At 53.0% G+C, this 21,611-nt stretch overlaps 1 protein-coding gene across 5 annotated transcripts in view; it reads right to left on the bottom strand.

Moving 5' to 3' along the window:
* Positions 1–21,611, bottom strand: part of RPTOR (regulatory associated protein of MTOR complex 1) — a 418,953-nt gene that overhangs the window by 128,761 nt on the left and 268,581 nt on the right. For all 5 annotated transcript variants that reach the window (XM_033182532.1, XM_033182531.1, XM_033182533.1 and 2 more), the window contains 2 exons: positions 13,622–13,722; positions 12,722–12,866 (listed from right to left, as the gene is read on the bottom strand). In XM_033182532.1, the coding sequence (XP_033038423.1) occupies positions 12,722–12,866; positions 13,622–13,722 (246 nt within the window). The remainder of the gene's footprint in view (positions 1–12,721; positions 12,867–13,621; positions 13,723–21,611) is intronic.

The following is a 21,611-nucleotide window of genomic DNA, read 5'->3' as shown; positions in this document are numbered from 1 at the left end:
CCTCTTACACACACAGCCTGAGGCGAATTTTACACAATTTTGTGCATGAAATAAAGTACGCCCGCGAGGTCGGGAGGGGAGCTGTCCACCTGTGGCAGCACGGCGGCCCTCACAGAGTTTCGGATTTTGAATCATTTTGGATTTTTGAATTAGGGATGCTCAACCTTCATGGTAGGGATAGAGGAAGGACAACAACCCCTTCAGCCCTACTCTCCCTTTCTGCTAGAAATATGTTCCTTGTGGAAACCAAGTGACGTCAGTATCACGGATTCTGCTTCTAGCACTGCGCTCTCTTCTCCTGGGTAATTTTCTAAGAGACTTGAGGACTCTGTGTTATTTTTTAGGCTAATGACGCTCCGTGCTGCCGTGTCAAAGGGCATATTTTCTCAATGTCTTAGTAAAGGACCAAAATGAGAATGAAAAATGTTAAAATCAGAAAAAAAGTAAAAATTTAAGATGAACAAAGGGACTAAAGAACAATTTTTCACTTTCAAATATATGAAATATATTTCAATTTTCCCAAGACTGGCCCTCTTTGCACAAACATGCCCTTCTCCTGCCAATAGAGTTCAGAAGCAATCAGGAGATAATCAAAAGCGCCTCAAAATACGTGCAAGAAATAGCTCCCACACGCCCCGTAAATCCCCAGCTGCAGGCAAACGGCACTCAGCAGCACCGAGGGAGACCTTACTCCCTCAGTAAAAGCAGCAAAGTCAATTATTGCAATTAAACTCTATAAAGATGCCTTGAATTTAATCAAATAAAAAGTTTCTGCTTCAGGAGTTAGAAGAAAGTATGTACAAGTTAGGGGAGGTGGAGGCGAGAGGAGGGCAGAGAGGGTGTCCGGGCCGTGGCCCACGAAGACCAGCATGGCGCCCGGTGTGGCCTCGGTCAGTGCTGGGCGGGGCACCTTTGGAACCGTGCCTCCCGAAAGCCTATTTGCACGCTCTCCAAGGCCTTCGCTTGGTGCTGAAGGCCTGAACTGCACTGGAGACATGGCTCAGCACACCAGACAGGATACCACCCAGTGAAGCTGTGTCAGAGCCACGGGTGACAATCTCTCTCGGAAACGTGACCCATGTCGCTGCAGTGGGACGCTGTGCTCCTAAAAGGCTGAGAGCCCACCCGGATCCAGCCCGGGGGTGGGAAGCGGGGACTGACCCAGCTCCACATCTCATAGACCAGAAAAGCAGCCCCAGGTGGTTCTGGTTTCACTGATGCACAGACGCCAGGGAGGCTGCAGGGATGAGACAAAGCCCAGGAGGAAGGGCTGTGGCTCGGCGCCCGGACGATGCTAGGAGGCTGCTCAGGGACGTCCGGCTACCCAGGGCTATGGACTCGAGGCAGAGCTGTCTACACGACACGAGGAAAAGAACTTTGTTCAAGTACTAATGAGAAGAAAGGATGTAAAAGAACACCTACAAACTGCTGAAAGACAAATGCTGGAACCCGATTATTAGCACACAGTGAAGCGGCCCTGAACCTCAAGCCGTGGCTCAGCCTGGGCCCAAAGAAAAACAACCCCACTCAGAGAAAGGCAGGAAAGACGAGGTACTGGGAGGAGCTCACCCTGGCACTGCCTGCTGAGCAAGCCAGGGGCCCTCTCAGGGCCGTGGACGGTTTATTTATTTATTTAATCAAATTAAAGGGCCAGATTAGATGACCATAGGGCTCCCATTAAATTCTAAAATTGCACGACAACCTTTTTTTTTTGAGATGGAATCTTGCTCTGTCACCCACGCTGGAGTGCAGTCGTGCGATCTTGGCTTACTGCAACCTCCGCCTCCGGGTTCAAGACCCGGATTCTCCTGCCTTGGTCTCCTGAGTAGTTGGGATTACAGGAATGCGCCACATGCCTGGCTTTTGCATTTTTAGTAGACACAGGGTTTCACCATGTTAGTCACGCTGGTCTCCAACTCCTGATCTCAGGTGATCTGCCTGCAGTGGCCTCCCAAAGTGCTGGGATTATAGGCTTGAGCCACCGCCCCCGCCTGCACTGCGACCTTTTAAACAGCAGAACAATGGCATTCTCTAATGAGCATTTATCTGTTGATTAAAACTGGCTGCATTTTCTAGGATAAAATCAACACAAACTTGCAGCTCTAATTTGGGATTCCCAACTAAAGACAAGTGGGAAAGTGGGTCCTATGTACACAGGAGAGACCATGGTGGTGGGCTTGGGAGCAGCCAGCCCTGCGAGGTTTGGCAGCACACGACAGCAGAAGGTGGGAGGGGACCGGGAAGGTGTCTGGATTAGCACTTCCCACAGCCTGCGATCAAGCCGCCTGGAGAAGCAGGGCTGGAGGGCTGGAGTGCAGATCTGAGGGGAGGAGGCTGTGATTAGCTGTGACCAGCTCATCTGCATCGTGGGCTCCTCCCCGCCGGCAGCTGGGGGCAGAGGGACTTTCTAAGCTGTTGGCTGCTCTGATGAGTCACTCGCCTGGAAAACATGTCATCCAGGCAAGAGCTGGGTTTTCAGGAAACAGCCCTGAGATGGCGGGCGCCCAGGAGGTGGGCTGGAGGAAAGCCGTCCAAGTCCGCACAGCCTCCATCTGCACTTACCAGTCAGAGAGTGGCGCCCGCCCCGGGAACAGAAACCACAGGTTATTACCACAGAGAAACACAAGGTTTCAGGACCCCTGAAATTGAAAGTGAAGGAGAATGACTCCCCGATGACTTTGCATCAAAAATTAAGCAGGAAGCCGGCTCTGAGTAGTCATCACTGCTGCCGCGGCCTGAAGCGAAGTGTAAATGCAGATTACTTTATGTTTTAACCTCGATTTCTGTTAGGTTTTGTTCCCTTTTTCCTCTTGCTAAAAATTCAACCTCTCCATCACCACCCAAAGAATGTAATAGCTAGACTGTAAATTATTTATTCCAAATGCTCTTTTCTGCTACCTTTCCTGTGTGCTCCCTGGGGATGGATACACTTTGGTCTATTGATGAGGGGAGGAAAGAGCTCTGGGCATTGTTTTCGTAGCAGACAGCTGTGCAGAGCCCCCCGTGATGCTCCCATGGCGAGGAGCCCACCTCCGCAGCAGCTCAGTCCTCAGCTGCAGTTGGCAAAATCTAGTAACAGAGATGAGCCCGATTCTGTTTCTGAGCCGAATGTTCTCCGTCTGTGCGTCTGTCTGCTCCTCACTCCTTTGTGCCTCCCTCCCTGCCCTTGTTAAGGAACGGGATTTGAGCTGGGACATGCCACTCAGGGTGGAGGCCACGTTCCCTTCCTCCCTGGATGAGGCTGGACCAGACATTGCCACAGGACAGGGGGGCGATGGGCATGTGAGCTCTAAGTCTGCCCCCAGGCCTGAGCTGCCTCATCCACTCCTCATGGCCTTCCCACCTGCTGGAATGTTGCCCCAGTGGCCAGCAGGAGCTTCCACGGGAGATGGGAGCCTCCAAGACAGGAGCCACCTGCACCCTGACACCTGGGGCCATTGCAGCCTGTGCTGCCTATGCTCACACATGCCCATTTGTAAAGCACCTGGATCACGGGTTCCCAACGAACCCGTGTTTCAATTAGCACACCTAACTACCTCCAGGGAGGAAGGCAGACCATTCAATGGAGTTTTTCCACACTAACCAAGCTGGTGTCTCAAGAGGGGTATTGGCTGCATACCCTCCGTATCTACCTGGCTCAAGCCTTTATAGCCAGGTACCAACATCTTCCTCATCTCCGGCTCAGCATAGAGGCTCCAAAATAAAGACGATTACCAAGTCTGGGTGGTTATCCCCTCCCTACATCTGCAACGTGGTAACATGGTGGAATGGACTGGCTTCTTGTTAAATTTTACTGTGTGCACAGTGATACACAGGGATGCACAGTGACACACAGGGATGCACAGGATACACAGTGACACACAGGGATGCACAGGGAGATGCTGCTGCCCTCTGTGGAAGTTCACTGTCATCAGAGATCTGACATCGCTGTCTCCAGAGCCTCGGCGGGATTCCGATGGACAGTGATAAAGTCATGCATCAAATTCATCACAAGCGGCAAGGACTGCTCACACCTAAGAAGGCTTGGAGTTCCCCAATCTTCCAGAAGCCTCCCTCCCGTGTCCAGACTAGTAAACTCACTCATGTTAAGGATCGTGGTGAGTGTAAGAGTTAGAATCAGCCTTCGAATGCGAACACGCCTAGGACAGAGTGGAGGTGAAATTCTGCTATGGCGGACTCCAGAGTCAAATGCCTTATTGGGATGGGGGTTTTCTGAGGGCAACATCGGCTGAGGAATCAGCCTCCGTGGGGAATGGAGAGGAGGCAGTGCTGGGGCCTGGTCTCTGGGCAGTGCAAGTGCAAGTACATGACTCTCTGAAACCCGGGAAAGACGCGGAGCTAGTGTAAGTGAAACCTCTGTGCTTGCCTCTCCTCCCTCCTAAGCACCTTAATTGTGTAGCGGATTTGGGGAAACACACATCGGAATAACACATGGCTGTTACGGAATCTCCGCTGGGAAGCAAAGAGCTGCTGGGCGCAGTGGCACAAACTGTAATCCCAGCACTTTGGAAGGCTGAGGTGGGCACATTGAGCTCAGGAGTTCAAGACCAGCTTGGGCAACATGGTGAAAACCCATCTCTACAAAAAATACAAAACAATTAGCTGGCCGTGTGCCTGTAGTCCCAGCTACTTGGGGGTCTGACGTGGGAGGATTGCTTGAGCCTGGGAGGTTGAGGCTGCAGTGAGCCGAGATCACACCACTGCATTCCAGCCTGGGTGACAGAGTGAGACCATGCCTCCAAAAAAAAAAAAGAGGATGAAAATGATGCTCCCTGTCACAGTAAGCCTCTGGCATTCCCGAGGAGCAGTGCACCTGCGATCTCACCTCAACTACCAGAGCGGCTTTGGCAGAGCACCTGAAAGGGTCTTTTACAAACTGTCAGCACTCAGAACTGGGGGGTGGTCTACCACCGTTCAACTAACTGACACATTTTTTGCACACATAATGAACTAATACAGGCTGACAAACCCCCATGTTTGGACATATGTTTGGGTGGCAGTGAGAGGAGAGGAAATGAGAGAACTGGGTGGAGCTGGGGTTGGGGCAGGGTGGGGTTGGCACTGGGCAGTGGCCACGGTGGCAGGTCCACCTCAGTCAGGTTTATCCTCTAGAAACTGAGGCCGGTGGAGCTGCCCTGACTCCAGGAAGCCAGGAAGACGCCACAGAACAGAGAAGCTGGCGGGGATGATCTGTGCACACCTTCGGCGTAGGATGTGCTGTCCTGGCTCCTGACCAGCCAGACCACATTTCCAGTCTTTCTTCTCCTACGAAGCCTAGGATCTTCTCCAAATCTAAAGCCCAATTTTTACGTTCAATTCCCTATCAAAGTTGGTTCATGATATAATTTTCAGCATTAAATGGAACTGACTAGTGTTTACTTTTTAGCTCCAGATTCATGCTGGCAGCCTTGTTGCTGAAAACCCTCTCCAGAGAACATGTGTGAAATGCAAGTGATTCTCCTGAAATTACATCATCATTGATTTCTGTACAGAGAACTCTTTAATATTACTTATTTGGCACTTCCCAGCATAAAGACAAGAAGCCACGATGTCAGACCTTGCAGAAAATACCCCTACCTGGAGAGGACCCTTGGACACACACAGGAGGGGCTGAGGAAGAAGAGTGGGGGAAGCGTCCTGAGACTCAGCCGCAAGTCGCCCTGGACACCGCCCTCCCCATGCACATGGCACTGCCATGTGTACGGGCCGCCCCCTATGCTGGGAGCTGAGGCACCGATGGCTTCACTGAAGCCTCTGACCGTAGGGGTTCATGGCCCAGCTTGGAGCAGGCAGGCTGCAGGCCGCTGTCTGGTGGGATGTGTCCGGTTGGGCTCGCGGAATGCTTTCTAATGCCACATTAGATATCAACATCGAATAATCAATTAAAAATGAAAATATGAACTTTTGGCTACTCTATGGCTGGCAACTGTGGGCCAAAACCACCCCACAGAGCCCTGGTTGGACTGAGCAAGGCCCGAGCGCTGCCCTACCCATGCCTGTGCCCTCCTGGATGCCAGCCCAGTCTTTCTGCTGTCTGACAGCCCCCACGCCTGCCTCTTAGGCAACTCTACCAGTCATGTTTTTCCTCATGTAAAGAAGTATTCAATTATTTCTTCTGTGTGTCTCTAGTTCTGAATTTATGAACAATAATGCCTTAGCCATAAAGACTCTATTTTTAAAAATTGCTTTTAGTGCTTCAAAGGCTTAGAAAATCTACAGGCAGATTTTTAATTAACTAAAGTAATATTTATCAATTTTTAGAATGGAGAACCATCACCCCAACTGTACCACCCTGGCACAAACATCATTCATGTTTATTTGTAAATCTACTCAGTGTTTCATTGCTATGTGTACTACGTATTTTACCGTAGATATTAACTATATTGCTGATGCAATTTGGTGTTGTTTCTCATTTAACATATTTTTGCATAGTCATGAATAAAATGTTAAGACTGCTTACATTTTCTTTTAAGCATCCAGATCTTAATTTACATTCCTATTCTGTTAGGTAGTAGAGTCGTTCCCAAATTTTCCCTCTTAGAACCAATGTTCTGACAAGTGGCTTGATTTGTCTTTGTCTTCCAGAACATCCCATCAGTCCTGTTCCTTGGTTTTTCCTTAGCAACCTGCTTCAGTTACGCTCCTGAGCCAGGTCACGGTTGGTTGTGGGGCAAAGGGGCCGGGCACTCAAAGGCAGGGCAGGCGGTGGGCAGGCAGGTGGGTGGCCACCGGGGCCAGCATTGTAAAGGCCGTAAAGCCAAGGCAGGGGTCAGGGGTCAGAAGCCTGAGGTCAGTGAGGTCCCAACCAAGGGCAGGCCCGAGCCAGGCGGGTCTCGGCCGGGCATCGAAGGGTGGGAGTCACCAAGATGACTCGGATCCCAGGACAGGGCTGCCGACTCCCCAGCAGCTTCTCATGTCCAGCTGGAGGGAAAACCCCAGGGTTCTGTTCTGCAGGTGGGATGTGGCTGACTGCAAAACGCAAGGAAGGCCACCTGCCACGGGGTTCTCATATGAGGCGCACGTCCTTCCTGAGACCTTGCACGGGCTCCTGCTCCCAGGAGCATGACTAGAGCAGGTCGCTACGTGCCACTCCCTGCTCGTCTCTGCCTGATCAGACTCATTCAGACACCGGGAAGCTTCCGCACGCTGACAACAATGCTGTGATGTGCCAGCACAGCGGCCATGTGTAACAAGAGGTGACAAGAGCTTTGCTCCCTGGTTAAATGCCACTTCTGCCTGGGTGCACTCTTGTCCCGGGGATGTGCCTGAAACAGAAGCTCATGCACGTACATATCATGACTCAGCATGTACACCGCTGAGTCAGCATGGGGCAGGCTGGCGCAAGATGGCTGGAGCCATGGCCTGGCCCTGCCATGTGGATCCTCAAGCACCCCAGTTGCCCATCAGTAAAATGGGCATATTGATAGCAAAAATTGTAGCTTTATAGCAGCACCTGCTGTGAGAGGGAGATGGCCTAACAATTATAAAGCTTCAGAACACGCCCAACACGCAACAGGCGCTTAATCAACCTATTCTTACATGACCCCTGTGGTCACCTGCCATGACTGCTGTGCCTCAGGGGAGCCGTGGTCAGATCGCTCCCTAGGCTCTGCGACTTCACTCTCACCCTCTCCAAACCCCAGCACGGTTCACCAGCTGAGGTGGACAGGTTCGAATATGGCCCCAGGACCTCTGTCCCAGGTGTGGCCTCTCCCTGGGAGTGCAGGTGGGACCTGAGACTGCTTTCGATCAGCAGAATATGGCAAAGGTGACGGCTGCTGTAACCGTGTGTGGCACTAGGCAAGGCTGCAGCATCCAGCCCTTGCGCTGGCTCTGAGGGGCGGGAGGCCACACTAAGGACCCCACCTGGTTAATATTAAACAGTTCTGTCAGACAGCAGAAAGACCGAGGACGCTGGGTGGTCTCAACTGCAAAGGCAGCCTTAACCTGGTGGGACCCTGCACAGAGAAACTGCCTGAGTCCCACAACAGGCACCGGACCTGGAGGCTGTGCGCTGTTCTGAGCTGCCGGGTCTGCAGAGACACTGTTGTCACACAGCAGTAGATGGCCGGCACCCTCCCTAATGCTGTTTCCGCCTGCAAATTCTATTTTCCACGAGTGGCGCTGGAGGAACTGCTATTACTAAGCAGAGGGCGACACGTCCACCGGAAGGGCCATGACTGGTATGTAATCTGTGAATTAGGTTTTCTTCTTTCAGCACAAATCAGCTTCAATTCGGCCCAGCTGCTCCCCTGGGCGTTCGCATTCACTGCTTTGCCGCGAAGCCTGGAGCCCAAGCCTGGCATGAGTCACTCCCAGTCACCTCTTCCTTCCCGCGGGCCGAGCGGCGGCTGCCTAAGGCTCCCTTTGTGCTCACGTCAGTCACCAGGGCAGGACGCAGATGTGTGCCCAAGGTGTGAGTTTAAAAAAGAAAAAGGGAAACATCCAAGTGTGTAAAGCTTCTTCTGCCGGTTGAGGGTGAAACCCCAAAGCCACCCTGGCGTCGGCATCAGCGGGGCAAGTTCTAGCTGCGTGGCTGGTGGAGCCCACAGGTGTGCCCAGCGGTGACGGCACGGCGGCCCACCCTGAGCACCACACAGGAGGAGCCCTGCCCTTCACCACTCCTGGCCTGGTTCTTCTTCAGTCTTCATCCCTGATGTCCATCAAACCCAACCATGCAGACACAGTGACACCCAGCAGAAGGTTGCCAGGGACCAGGAGGAGGCCAGGGCAGTGCTTCCCTGCCCCAGCCTAGGAACTGAGGGGGTCGCCGCTGTGGTTCTACATGAACAGAGTTCACTCCCCTGGGGCCGGGCCGGCCCGGAGGCCCCGGCTGCTAGCAGTGGCGGCACCAGCGGCTGCTCCAGTGGCCGGGTGCTGCTGGCTGCTGTCTTCTAGTCCAGCCCACGGTCACTGCCGCAGGCCCCAGCAGGGTCTGATGATAAGCTCTCCACAGCCGACTGGGAAGAGCCACTTTCCTGGATGAGGAGAGGAAACATGTTTCTTGCAAACGGGCTGTGCACCTGTGGCAGAGCTCCTCTGCGCTGCGCTTCCTCCTCTCTCAAGGGCCCCATCGAAATGGGGCTGGCGGTAACAGCAGACCCGGGTAAGGCAGGTGAGATTTTCTCTTGGGCCGGATCCCCTTCAGGTTGGGGGCACCACAGGCAGGCGGCTCACAGCTGTCAGGCCCTCTTCTGGGTGGCTGATGTCTGACAACTAATGCAGAATGCAGGTGAGACCACTCACCTCCCATCCCATCCTCAGAGCTCCCCAGGGCTGGCGGAAGTGAGCCTGACTTCTCTCTGCCCTCCCCTCCACCGCTGACCCAGAGCTGGTCCACTCACGAGCAGTGTCGTAACACCAGCCTCCATCTCCGTTTGCTTCCCAAAGAGCCCGCCCCGCAACAACCAGGAGAATGAATGCACCCAGAAGGGAAGCGGGAGGACACAACCCCGCAACAACCAGGAGAATGAATGCACCCAGAAGGAAGCGGGAGGACAAACCCCGCAACAACCAGGAGAATGCACCCAAAAGGGAAGCGGGAGGACACAACCCCGCAACAACCAGGAGAATGAATGCACCCAGAAGGGAAGCGGGAGGACACAACCCCGCAACAACCAGGAGAATGAATGCACCCAGAAGGGAAGCGGGAGGACACAACCCCGCAACAACCAGGAGAATGAATGCACCCAGAAGGGAAGCGGGAGGACACAACCCCGCAACAACCAGGAGAACGCACTCAAAAGGGAAGTGGGAGGATGTAACCCCGCAACAATCAGGAGAATGCATCCAAAAGGGAAGCAGGAGGATGTAACCCCGCAACAACCAGGAGAATGCACCCAAACGGGAAGCAGGAGGACACAACCCCGCAACAACCAGGAGAACGCATCCAAAAGGGAAGCAGGAGGATGTAACCCCAAAACAACCAGGAGAATGCACCCAAAAGGGAAGCGGGAGGACATAACGCAGCAAGCCATGTATGGTGGGATGATGGACCACGTGGGCTGGCACACTAAAGGCGCACATTAACCCAAGCAGAGCCTCTGACACATTCAGGAAGGTCAGAACCAGGAGAGGAGAAAAATCTGAGTGTCCACAGTGACCGTCAGGAAGAGGGGCTGCAGGGCACCCATGTGGTGCTGTCCCCAGGTTCTCTGATTCTCTAGCACAAAAAATAAGCACAGGTGAGGGCTGGATCTGTGAGGCTCCAGGAAGCGGAGTCTGCAGAACAGCCAGCCTTTCTCCCGGGCAGGGAAGGGCAGCCCCAGCAGGGCTGGGAGAGGCTGCAGCTAGGCCTAGATGAGGACCTTCTACAAAGCAGGACTGATACAAATGCTGGCACTCAGAAAGCTTCTGAGGGGCCAGTACTAGAAAGCAGTCTCTAGACGGAAGAGGCGGGATGTGGCTGCCCCAGGCCGGCCTCACCATGCAGCCTCTAGATGGAGAGGTGGGACGTGGTTGTCCTGTGCCAGCCTCGCCACGCGGCCTCTAGACAGAGAGGTGGGATGTGGCTGCCCCATACTGGCCTCGCCACGTAGCCTCTAGATGGAGAGGTGGGATGTGGTTGTCCTGTGCCAACCTCGCCACGCGGCCTCTAGATGGAGAGGTGGGACGTGGTTGTCCTGTGCCAGCCTCGCCACGCAGCCTCTAGATGGAGAGGTGGGACGTGGTTGTCCTGTGCCAGCCTTACCACGCGGCCTCTAGACAGAGAGGTGGGATGTGGCTGCCCCATACTGGCCTCGCCACGTAGCCTCTAGATGGAGAGGTGGGACGTGGTTGTCCTGTGTTGGCCTCACCACGTGGCCTCTAAACGGAGAGGTGGGATATGGCTGCCCCACGCCAGCCTCGCCACGTGGCCTCTAGATGGAGAGGTGGGATGTGGCTGCCCCACGCCAGCCTCGCCACTCGGTCTCTAGATGGAGACGTGGGATGTGGTTGTCCTGTGTTGGCCTCACCACGTGGCCTCTAAACGGAGAGGTGGGATGTGGCTGCCCCACACCGGCCTTGCCACACAGCCTCTAAATGGAGAGGTGGGATGTGGCTGCCCCATGCCAAACTCGCCACATGCCCCTCCCGCTCACCCCTCCTGGCTGCTCTTTGTGCTCTGGCTCTGGTCTTTGACCACGGACTCCAATGTGATGCCACTGTCTTTAACTCTACGCAGCTAAGCACATCAGACAGGTGCTTTTACATCTGGAGAAAACATACGCTAGAAGGGAAAAGGTTTCCATGGACTGATTCCTGGTAAGGGGAACCTGCAAGCCCGGAGACCCTGCCCAGCCCCGCTCTATGAGTGCTCAACCGGCTCCCAGCGCTGAACTAGTTTTTGATCCAGGATCTGATGTGGCACTGACCCCTTCAGCTTTTTTTTTTCTTTTTCCTTCTCTTTCTAAAATAAATTTATTACAAAAACCTGTCTCAGAAGAAATAGAGACAGCATTAAAGGCCTTACTTTGCTTAAAGGAACAAGGCCATTTTGAGAATATACTCTTTCAAAAATGCTCTATTTATTTAAAAAAATGTTTATTTTAAATATTTATTCTAAACATTGCAAAGGCTTTTCAAACAACTCTCTCTTTTACAGCTCTGTTATTCATGGATTCGTGAAAAATAAATGTGTGGTGGTTTTATTTACACATTATTTAAATGGTGTACTTCAATTTTCTTTTCTCCTTTTCAGTGTTCTCTATTTTATCTTACAGACTCTTAAGAAGGACACAGATCATGTATGCTTTAACTTTTTCTGTTTAAAGTCCAAGTGCTGTGCTGGGTATAATGTATTTTGATCTATCTCATATAAATGTTGACTATAAATATTAAAAATTAGATTATTTCTAACTTTTCTGGAGTGGGTGATGGGTAGTGAGTTTAGATTCCTTCTTGCTTCTCTGCATTTCCAGTGTTGAGGGAAAGTGGTCACATATACATTTAAAAAGACAACACAAAACACTAGCTAAAGTAAACCTGGCCAGGAAAATATGCCATACAATGCTTCTGAGGCTAGGTATACATTAATCGCTCTTTTAAAAATATTCGTGTTGTTAGGGTTTCTCCCATTGATGAACAGAAATATTTTTCTTTGTTTTAATACCATTTTAGAATTTGCCCAAACCTGCTTCTGTTAGGGCAGCCACAGAACAGAAAGAAACCAAATGTCTTCAAATATAATGTCTAGACTAAAAACAAATCACACCATTGTCACTGTTACTACCATTAGGAGTTGCCTAAATAGCAACTCAGCAATGGGACAGAACTATCATCAATAGTCATAAAAGATTACACTTACGAGCGTGTGTGTGTGTGAGAAATAAGCATAAAAACTAATTGATCGTGAGCCCAACAGTTTAATTCTCCAGGGCGATCTTGGATGCGCTTCATACATTCAAGTCAGCCAGTTATTTTCTCACTGCTGGTTTCTAAAAGGTCAGAAACTCTCTTGCAAAGTGCTGCCCCCCCGAGTTGCAGAGCGGTGAGGCTTCCGCTGGCCGCTGCTCCCGTGCAGGCCTAAAAGGCCCTCCAAGCTTTCTGCCCTCTGCAGGAGATCCCCCTTCCACTGTGTGGAGATCTCTGGGAGCCCTGCATTTAGCTTCACTCGTTAATGCTCCACAGGGTCCCCAAGTTACGTGGGGGGCCTCCCTGCCCAGCTCTGTGCAGTTCCGTGACCTCACAGTGCTGCGAAGGGCAGGGGAGCACAGCACCTGGAGGACCCGGAAACACTCACCACATCGCGTGCATGTACGTGGGCGGCAGGCGTGGGCTGCTGACGGGAGTGCAGTTGTACGACCTCATAATCCTTTCCGCCAATAAAAAATTCCGAAACAGACTGGCCACCAGTAAGTCCTGTCTGAAGAGCTTTTGGAAGAGATCTGAGGAGAGATCAAAGATAAAAAGGAATCTTCAGTGACTTGTGTCTAGCATTTGAAGTCAAATACACAAATACACTTCTATCAAAAATTGCTAAAAACAAGTTGGGACTAATATGCATATTTCCCATCAGCACCACACACTCATGCTGAAACATGCACACACGCTTACACACACACGTGCACAAATATACATGCATGCACACATGCATGCGCACACATGTACACAAAGATACACACCTATACAGATACATACACATGTATATACATGCGCACACACACATGTGCACACATATGTAAACACAAATACGTGTATGCATACACACGTGTGTACACACACGCACATGTGTACACACAGTGCACATATACATACATGTGAACACCCAAAATCAACCAATCAATAAACAAAAAATACAAACAAGTCTTACAACAGTAATTCTGGTTTTCGGCCAACGTGAATAATGCCAATGACTCTGAAGACAAGCCACTGGTGCACGGTAAAGGCTGTGCGAATGGTCAGGGCCAACGCTGACATGCAGTCTCTCCGCACCACTGTTCTGAGAACCTGGCGTGCAGTAACTCACCCCCCTTGCAGAAACCTCCTTAGGTGGTCGTATTCTACTTTTCAGCCCCTCCCACTGTCTTCCTCACTAGTGAGGCACTCATGGATCCTATCTGACTCCTCTCATGTAAAACGGTCAGCTCCCCGCACGCTCAAGGCCATAGCCTCCCTCCCCAAGGCCCAGCCCGCGCCTCACCCCGAGGGAGCACGTTCCATGCGATGGTGTCTGTGATGGCTGTGAAGATCCAGTTCAGCTCACCCAGGGGCGTCCTCCTGTCGTTCAGGCGGCCAGGGATCCTAGAAAACACCGGGTGTTCTCATGAGTGATGCCACAACTCTGAGAGCAGGGAATGGAGGAGAGGTTGCAAGAAAAACGGGCGCAGGTGGCGAAGGGCTCTGAGCAGAGGGAGGAAGGCTCTGAGCAGACCCTCGGCACACGGCCGGAAGAATTAAACTCTCCATGAGCTCACAGCTCAGAGCTCAACCTCCATCTGCAGCTTTCCTCCCTCCCGCACACCTCCAAAACGACTGCTTCGTCCAGTGTCCCCAGACATACAGACCAAGCCCAGCTGGTCACACACATGGTTCCCATGGACCACGGACTGGACCCCAAGGGCAGTCCGTGGCACGTACTGAAAGCAGTCCACATCACGCTTTGCAGGTTTACATCTCAGCCACGGAACGCTGTGGAAGCTCACCATCCACACTGGGGGAAATCTCGCCCACAAGGTCTACTTTGCTCCTGTGTATTCAACATGCAGCTGATACCCGTGACAGGGATGTGAAGACTGGCAGTGTGTGCACAGGCCCTGTCCTAAGGGAGCCGGGTCTGGGGGAAGGACAGGTAACAGGCAAATGAACAGGCACACGAGTGGTGCCAAGTGATGGCAGAGGACGCAGAGACAAATACGACAGACAGTGGGCGGGGGGATGAGGCTGCTGCCATTTCGCACAGGGCAGGTGGCACCAAGGACCACTCCTCAGCCGTGAGGACAGAACCATGACTTTTGCAGCAACTTGGATGGAGCTGGAGGCCATTATTCTAAGTGAAGTAACTCGGAATGGAAAACCAAAGCCACACGTTCAGAGCCATGAGTATGATTCCGCTATCGAGAAGATTTAGCTGATCAGCAATTCCCACTGTAGGAACCATCTGATGGCACTGTCCTCATAGGAATAATGTTCAAAGAGGCGATGTATCAGCGACACAGGGTAGCTAAGTGAACTTCTTTTCTTAAATTGTTGTAGTTGGAGTCCTGCTGTGTTGCCCAGGCTGCTCTTGAACTCCTGGGCTCAAGGGATCCTCCCGGCTCACCCTTCCAAAGTGTTGGGATTACAGGTGTGAGCCACCATGTCCAGCCTAAGCGAGCTTCTTAATATAATTCTTCAACACATGCTCTTTCCTCGCACTAAATGCCTTTTCCTTTAGGAACAAAAAACAACGTCTTATTTCTTCAAAATAGGCTCAGTGATAGGACAAGAAAAATGAGAAACTGAGAGTCGGTATAATATTCTGAAGCAGCACTGGGGCTCAAACCATGTGAGGAGTCTCAAACAAAGATTCCCAAATTCAAGAAAAATGTTGGCCTCCACAGGGGAGACCAGTTTACCCAACATCAAGGTTCTGCAGTCAGGCTGCTGGCCAGGGCAGGGATGACTGAGAAGCACCTTTCATGAGCTGTATGGGTGGGGGAGGGAGGGCGGGCATCATGAAGGATTCCCACCATTTAAAAGAAACCAGGGCCTGGAGGTGAACACACAGCACAAGGACAGCAGAGAGTCGTCTCAGCCCCTCTTCCTTCTCCCCAGCCTGCTCTCGCTTCGGAACAAGCATGTCCACTGCGTGCAGGAGGAACGGCCAGGCTGCCTGCCCTCCGACCTCTGAGCAGGGGAGTGAGGAAAAGCAAAGGTGCCCGTCCACCCAACAACCTGCGACAGAGCTTGGCGCACGGAGGTATGTGAGGGTGGGGCATACCTCCCAAAGAGAAGACATTTCCTTATGAAACACAAGCAAACAGCCTGGGAACTCATTTTACCAGGTGGCTCATCTGAGCCCTCAAGCGCCAGTGCAAACAGGGGTGGCTGCTTGGGACATGGCCCGGGGAAACAGCCCGGAGAAGGGGCATGGGGGGCATCGTAGGGTGGACATGGAGCCCCAACACACTTGTCTCTTGGGTCCCTCATCTGCAGATGAGAAACACATATGCTGAAAACCTTTTTAATGAAATTATTGACAAGATCGTCAATAACAATGTTCCGCAAAAACACTGCCTCTTTCAAGCTATGGGACTGCCACCGAGCACCGCCTGCCCTCCTTACCAAAGCCGTGAAGAGGAGGGAGGGCGCCCAGGCCACATGCCAAAGCTCTGTGGTCTAGACCAATAAACACACAAGTGGCCCAAGTGTGCAAGGAAGCCGGGCTCGGGAGGTGCTGATCTTGAGCATCCTGTCATGGGTTCTCTCTTCTCTCTCTCAACATATCTGGAGTTAGTCAAACTACAAGGGCAGAGGACCGTCCCCAAACCTCAAGAAGAGAGGTGCCCAGGGCAGGGTGGGACCAACTGCAGAGCTCAGGTCCTCGCTGCATGGGGTTCAGACATGTTACCCTCCCAGCACGACTCTAACAACATGCCTGGAGCACTGTCAGTACGGGAAGTGCCCGGAGTCTGCGTGTTCAGAGTCACACAGACATGAGCGATTGACTGACTGAAACTGCGTCAAAGTCCACACTCCACGTTACACGGCTGGTCTTTCTGATGTGCAGAGCCCCCATCCTAAGGCAGCTGGATGTGTCTGTCCCTGACCTAAACAAAGACACTTCTATCCTGCATGAGTGTGCGCTGGCACTACCTTCTTTATCACGTGTAAAAGTCGGGAAAATCTACGTAGCTCATTACATCAACTTCTAGGAACCAACCAAGCCTGAACCGGAAGCAGGATGGGGACGGGGGACGCAGGGAGACGTGTGGCGCTGTGTCATCTGCCGTTGTGGAGCGCGAAATTCACTCCGAAACCGACAAGGGAGAAATGGTTAAACAAACCATGCGACAACCACAAGGCAGCAGCTACAAGCAATTAATTAATAATGTTATGAACATTTCAATGATATGGGACGATGCTTTCTAACATTAAGAAGCAAGACAAATACTCTATCGTCACGATGACATCAAACATGTGCAAGAGAGACAACTGGAGGAAAAAACCTCAAAATGTGATCATGGGGATACTCTTTCTTGCCTTTATATCATCAACATTCACTGCAATGAATGTGCCCACCTGAGTAACGGAATCGCCGAAACCCTGGCTCCTGCATCTCCTCATCCTGGGCCCTGGTGATGCCGGGGAGGGAGCCTATGGGTGCAGCACAGCTCGGGCAGCTGCGGGGGCCAGGACTGCATCTCGGAAGAAGTGCAGGGACCATCACAAGCACAGACAGACCATTTGCCCACAGGCTGTTTGCAAACCAGGACTAAACGCATCCCTAATGTAAGCCCAAGTATCCTGAATGGAGTGAAGCTCATAGAGCCCCTGCTGTTCTTGAGTCTGTGACCCCTGGTTAACAGAAAGCTGCATTCTGAGCAGCAAATAGCTTCCCATGAGGTCACACACCCCAGCACTTAGGTCTGTTTTTACAAATTGGTATCTTGTGACAATCACCAGTAGATAAATGCAAAGCTAGACTCCCCGAAAACCGTCCTGAAAATCCCACTGGTCTCTTCCCTAAGCTCATCATGAAACTAGACAGAGCCATCTGCCCGGCCAACTTCAGACAGACCCAGAAATCATTCAAGTAGATGAACCAACCATCCGGTGAGTGAAATCTGATGTGACTTCCTGATCCAGCAGACCTGGTCCTACCGGGGGTGACAATGTGGAATAGAGTCCGGCATCCCTCCCTTTTCACGTCACATAAAATTAAATCTTTACAGAAACAATTTGTTCCTGGTTTCCTTTCTGTACCTGATCCTAACTAACGCTGAGCCTCGCCCAACTTGGGAGGTCACTGGGATCATGAGGGGACCAGAGAAGAAGCCTAGTGGCGTGGGGTGTCCACGTCAGACCACGTTTCATTCTAGAAGTTTCTTTAAACCCTCAAAGGGTTTAAGAGCCATCAAGGTGGCTCTTTTAAAATTTAAATCCAGAGTGTTAATCAAGGACTTCTACGTGAAAACTGTAGCTACAGTTGAAAACTCAAGCGCTGGTCCCAGCTGTGCTGTGGCTGGATGATTCGTGGCGCCTGTTTCAGAGTCAACACAGCTGACATTGATGCAAAACGGCGACTAAAATAAAACAAATCACACTCCAACAACAGATGTGGCATGATGCCAGGGGTGGCCCCCTGACAGGGCCCGTGCCTCCTCAAACCCTCCTTCGCTGCCGTCGCCAGGAGGGTTTATCTCCACCTTCCCCCACACTTCCCGGGCTCACCTGCGGCATTCAGTTTCTTGCCAGGATTTATCTTCCACACCCCAATATCCAGGCCATTATGGTGACTCCGGCCCTGCTAGACGCTGGCAGAACTTCAGCATCCATACCCCGTTTGTGCAACCACCGTAGAGTGCCAGGCCAGCTCCAAAATGCCAAGCAGGTGCCCTTCCCCTAAGGCCCCTTCTTCTTCCCTGACACCTCTGGCTGTCCCCACCACCACCCTCTGCTGGGAACTTGTCACTTAACAAGAACGACTGTGTCCCCGGCCCTCGCCTTTGATTCTCCACCAGCTGCCTGAGGGGTCACAACCTATCACAGTCACTCTCCCAGGGGTGCTCCCCCGACCCGCCTCTCCCGGACCTGCCTGGCTCCCTGTCATCTGCCCGTCACCCCGCCTGCTTCCCACTTCCAGGGATGCTCCCTCTCCCTCCCCCTCACCTGCCTGTCACCCCGCCTGCTTCCCACTTCCAGGGATGCTCCCTCCCCCTCCCCCTCACCTGCCTGGCTCCCTGTCATCTGCCTGTCACCCCGTCTGCTCCCCACTTCCAGTACAAGGTGCCACCCACTCCCTGGGGCCCTGTCCCTCCCTGGGTCACCCACAGGTGCCCATCTGGCAGGTGCTCACCTCCCAGTCTCTCCAGGTTCGTGCTCTCACCTGGATTCTCGGGGGCGCCTTCAGCTCTGTCTGCACTCAGGAGCCACAACACATGATCCCTTCCCCATGGGGTGGCCGCCTGTTTCCCCCAGCCCCATCCATGCGGAGGACAAGGACTAGGGGCAGTGAGGTCATCAGGACGTCTCCCTTGCAGACCCCCCAGCCTTCCTCTTCCTTCACCTGCAGGCCTAAACTTGGGAGCCAGACAGACAGGGGCTTGAATTTGGCCAGAGACTGGCTCTGTGACCGTGGACTGGCTGCCTAGCCTCTCAGAGGCCTGGATTTTCTTCAGCATGGACATTTACACTACCTCCACCACTGCTGCCAGTCGGGCACTCATGCCACGCCTCCCGCTGTGCGGCTCGGCAGACCCAGGCCCCCAAGTCACCCACCTGCCAAGCCCACCAAGACTTCCTTCCCAGTGCCCTCGCCAGGCAAGTCTTATGTTCACATGCTTTTCAGATGGAGAAACTGAGGCTCAATGAGGGTGTGTCTTCCACTGGAGACAAGTGGCGGAAACCAGACCCAGGCCCTGCAGCCGCCTCGCAGGGACGCGAGGACCAGGAATGGGCCGGGGAGACCGCTGGCTGCTGGGGTTCAACACACAGTGGCTGCTGGGGCCTTATGCCTGTCCACCCTGGGGAAAACCCATGTGGCCCTGAAGCTCGCACTGGATAAGCTCTCCGTGGGCCCCTGCAGGCTCCTCTTACCTGCCGTGCGAAAGCTGGTTTCTGTCCTCACCGCCCTTCCCAGCCACCTCCTGCCAAGCCCCTCACTCCAGTGGCTGCCTAGCCTTGCCATTCCTCATTTGCTGAATCTGTGGATCCTGACTGTCTCTCCCCTAGCACCCTGCTCCTCCCTTAGTGACCTCTGGGAGCACCGCATTGCCAGCTCTTTTCACACCCCGGCATCTGCTCCAGCGGCGGCCCTGCTCCTTCCAGGTCTCACAACAAGGCGCTTTCCTTCACCCTTGGCTTGCCTGGCATCGCAGCTCAAGTGTAACATGTAAAATCAAGCACAATGTCATCATCTCCACTGCTGGTCCCCACTCCAACAGCACCTGTGGATTCGCTTTTCACTGAGGCTTGAAACCCCGGAGGCCCCAAGCCCTCAGCCGCTCTCTGTCCCTGCAGTGGGGCTAGCCAGGCTTCCCACCTCCAGATGCCGCTTCCCACCTCCTCTGCAGCACCCCAGCCAGGCCCACGAGGCGTCCAGAAAGCATTCTCGGGCCACACCCTTCTGCTCCGGCTCATACTACGCAGGCTGACAGCTCTTACCACACAGCTGGGTCCCCACACCTACAAGGTTTGCCACTGATCATTGCAGTGGTTTTCCATTACTTTTTAGCTACTCAAACAAAATCTTATGCGGGACAAAAGAAAGCAAAACTCCTCTGGCTGGAGGAGTGAGGGCCAAGAGCCCAGGAGCTCTCTGACTGCCTGCAGAGAAGCTGCGTCCACGCCCCGCGGGTCTCGAGAATCACTCCGTGGAAGCCGCCTCGCCAGCCAGGAGGGTGCTCTGCATGGGATGGACTGTCCAGCCCTGAGTCCAGGGCACGGGGAAGCCACCCCACCAGCCGGGAAGGCGCTCTGCACGGGACAGACTGTCTAGCACAGGATGACAGCTGAGATCCTCCTCTAAATTTCTTTGGTGCTCAACTAATCCCTTACTTTCTTTTTCTTTTATTACCCAACTAATCCCTTACTTTCTTTTTCTTTTATTACCCAACTAATCCCTTACTTTCTTTTTCTTTTATTACCCACCAACATTCCACTGTTAATTTTCTGTGTAGCTAAACTCCCGTGGACAATGACTTGCTTTCCTTGGCATAAACCAATCTCACAGCTCCCGGCAGCTCGTTAAGCACATCGTGTGATCTCCACAGTCCACAGGCCTGGGCCACGTCACTTCCCCACTTAGAAAACAGCTGCTCGGCCGGGCGCGGTGGCTCAAGCCTGTAATCCCAGCACTTTGGGAGGCCGAGACGGGCGGATCACGAGGTCAGGAGATCGAGACCATCCTGGCTAACACGGTGAAACCCCGTCTCTACTAAAAAATACAAAAAACTAGCCGGGCGAGGTGGCGGGCGCCTGTAGTCCCACTACTCGGGAGGCTGAGGCAGGAGAATGGCGTAAACCCAGGAGGCGGAGCTTGCAGTGAGCTGAGATCCGGCCACTGCACTCCAGCCCGGGCAACAGAGCGAGACTCCGTCTCAAAAAAAAAAAAAAAGAAAACAGCTGCTCACACTGATGCCGATGGCTGGCTGCTGCCTGTCGACAAGGGCTGGGTCCTTGGTGGGAAAAAGTGTGGTGCAGACACAGCCCTAGCTGGTATGCACAGGGGCTGGTTCAGTGTTCAGATGAGGCCTTGCTCTGTTCTGGGTGGCCCTGTAGCACAGCGGAGCTACAGAGTCTGGCCACCTCCGAGTTGGACTGGCAGCTCTCTCTCCAAGGGCCCTGCAGAGGCTGGACCACCTGTGAGTTGGAGCGACAGCTCTCTCTCCATGGGGCCGGCAGAGCCTGGGCCCGGTGTACATCAGGTCCATCTTCTGTCCTGGCCTCTGACAGGTGTTACTTCCAACAAACCTTGTGCACCCCTAGCTGCCTAGTGTCTGCTCCCCAGCACAGCCACATGGCCGATGTGGTGGAGGCTAACTCAAGCGTGTTTACCTTCCTTATGCTATTTTCTGTTTCTCCCCATCTTTCTATTTTACCGAATACATCGCTTTCCAGCCATGTCAGACTTGTCGGTCTCAAACATCCTGTGTGCTCTGCTCAGACCACCCTCTTGTCTTCTTGGCTTAGGGGACACCTATGAATCCTTTAGCATTTGGCTCAAGTCCTGCCTCCTCTCAGGACACTCCGCTGGGGCCTCTCCCACCCCAGCCCAGGGGGTCCCCGCTGGCGGCTGCGGCTTTGATGCCTGCCCAGAGAACTGTGAGTGTCTCTGCTGTAAGAGACACTGCAGTCCAGGCTGTGTCTAAGCTGAGGTTTGGAGCTCTCTGAAAGTGAGGACTAAATGCTTTCCTCATCTCGCTGTTACGATGCTTAGCATGAAGCGTCGGATACAGAACAGGTGCCGTATACATACTCGATGAGCCAAC

Source organism: Trachypithecus francoisi, unplaced genomic scaffold (assembly GCF_009764315.1).
Source record: "Trachypithecus francoisi isolate TF-2019V2 unplaced genomic scaffold, Tfra_2.0 Lachesis_group20, whole genome shotgun sequence".
In the NCBI taxonomy this organism is placed as follows: Eukaryota; Metazoa; Chordata; class Mammalia; order Primates; family Cercopithecidae; genus Trachypithecus; species Trachypithecus francoisi.
Note: the sequence above shows the minus strand (reverse complement) of the source record. Positions and strands in the feature narration are given on the sequence as shown.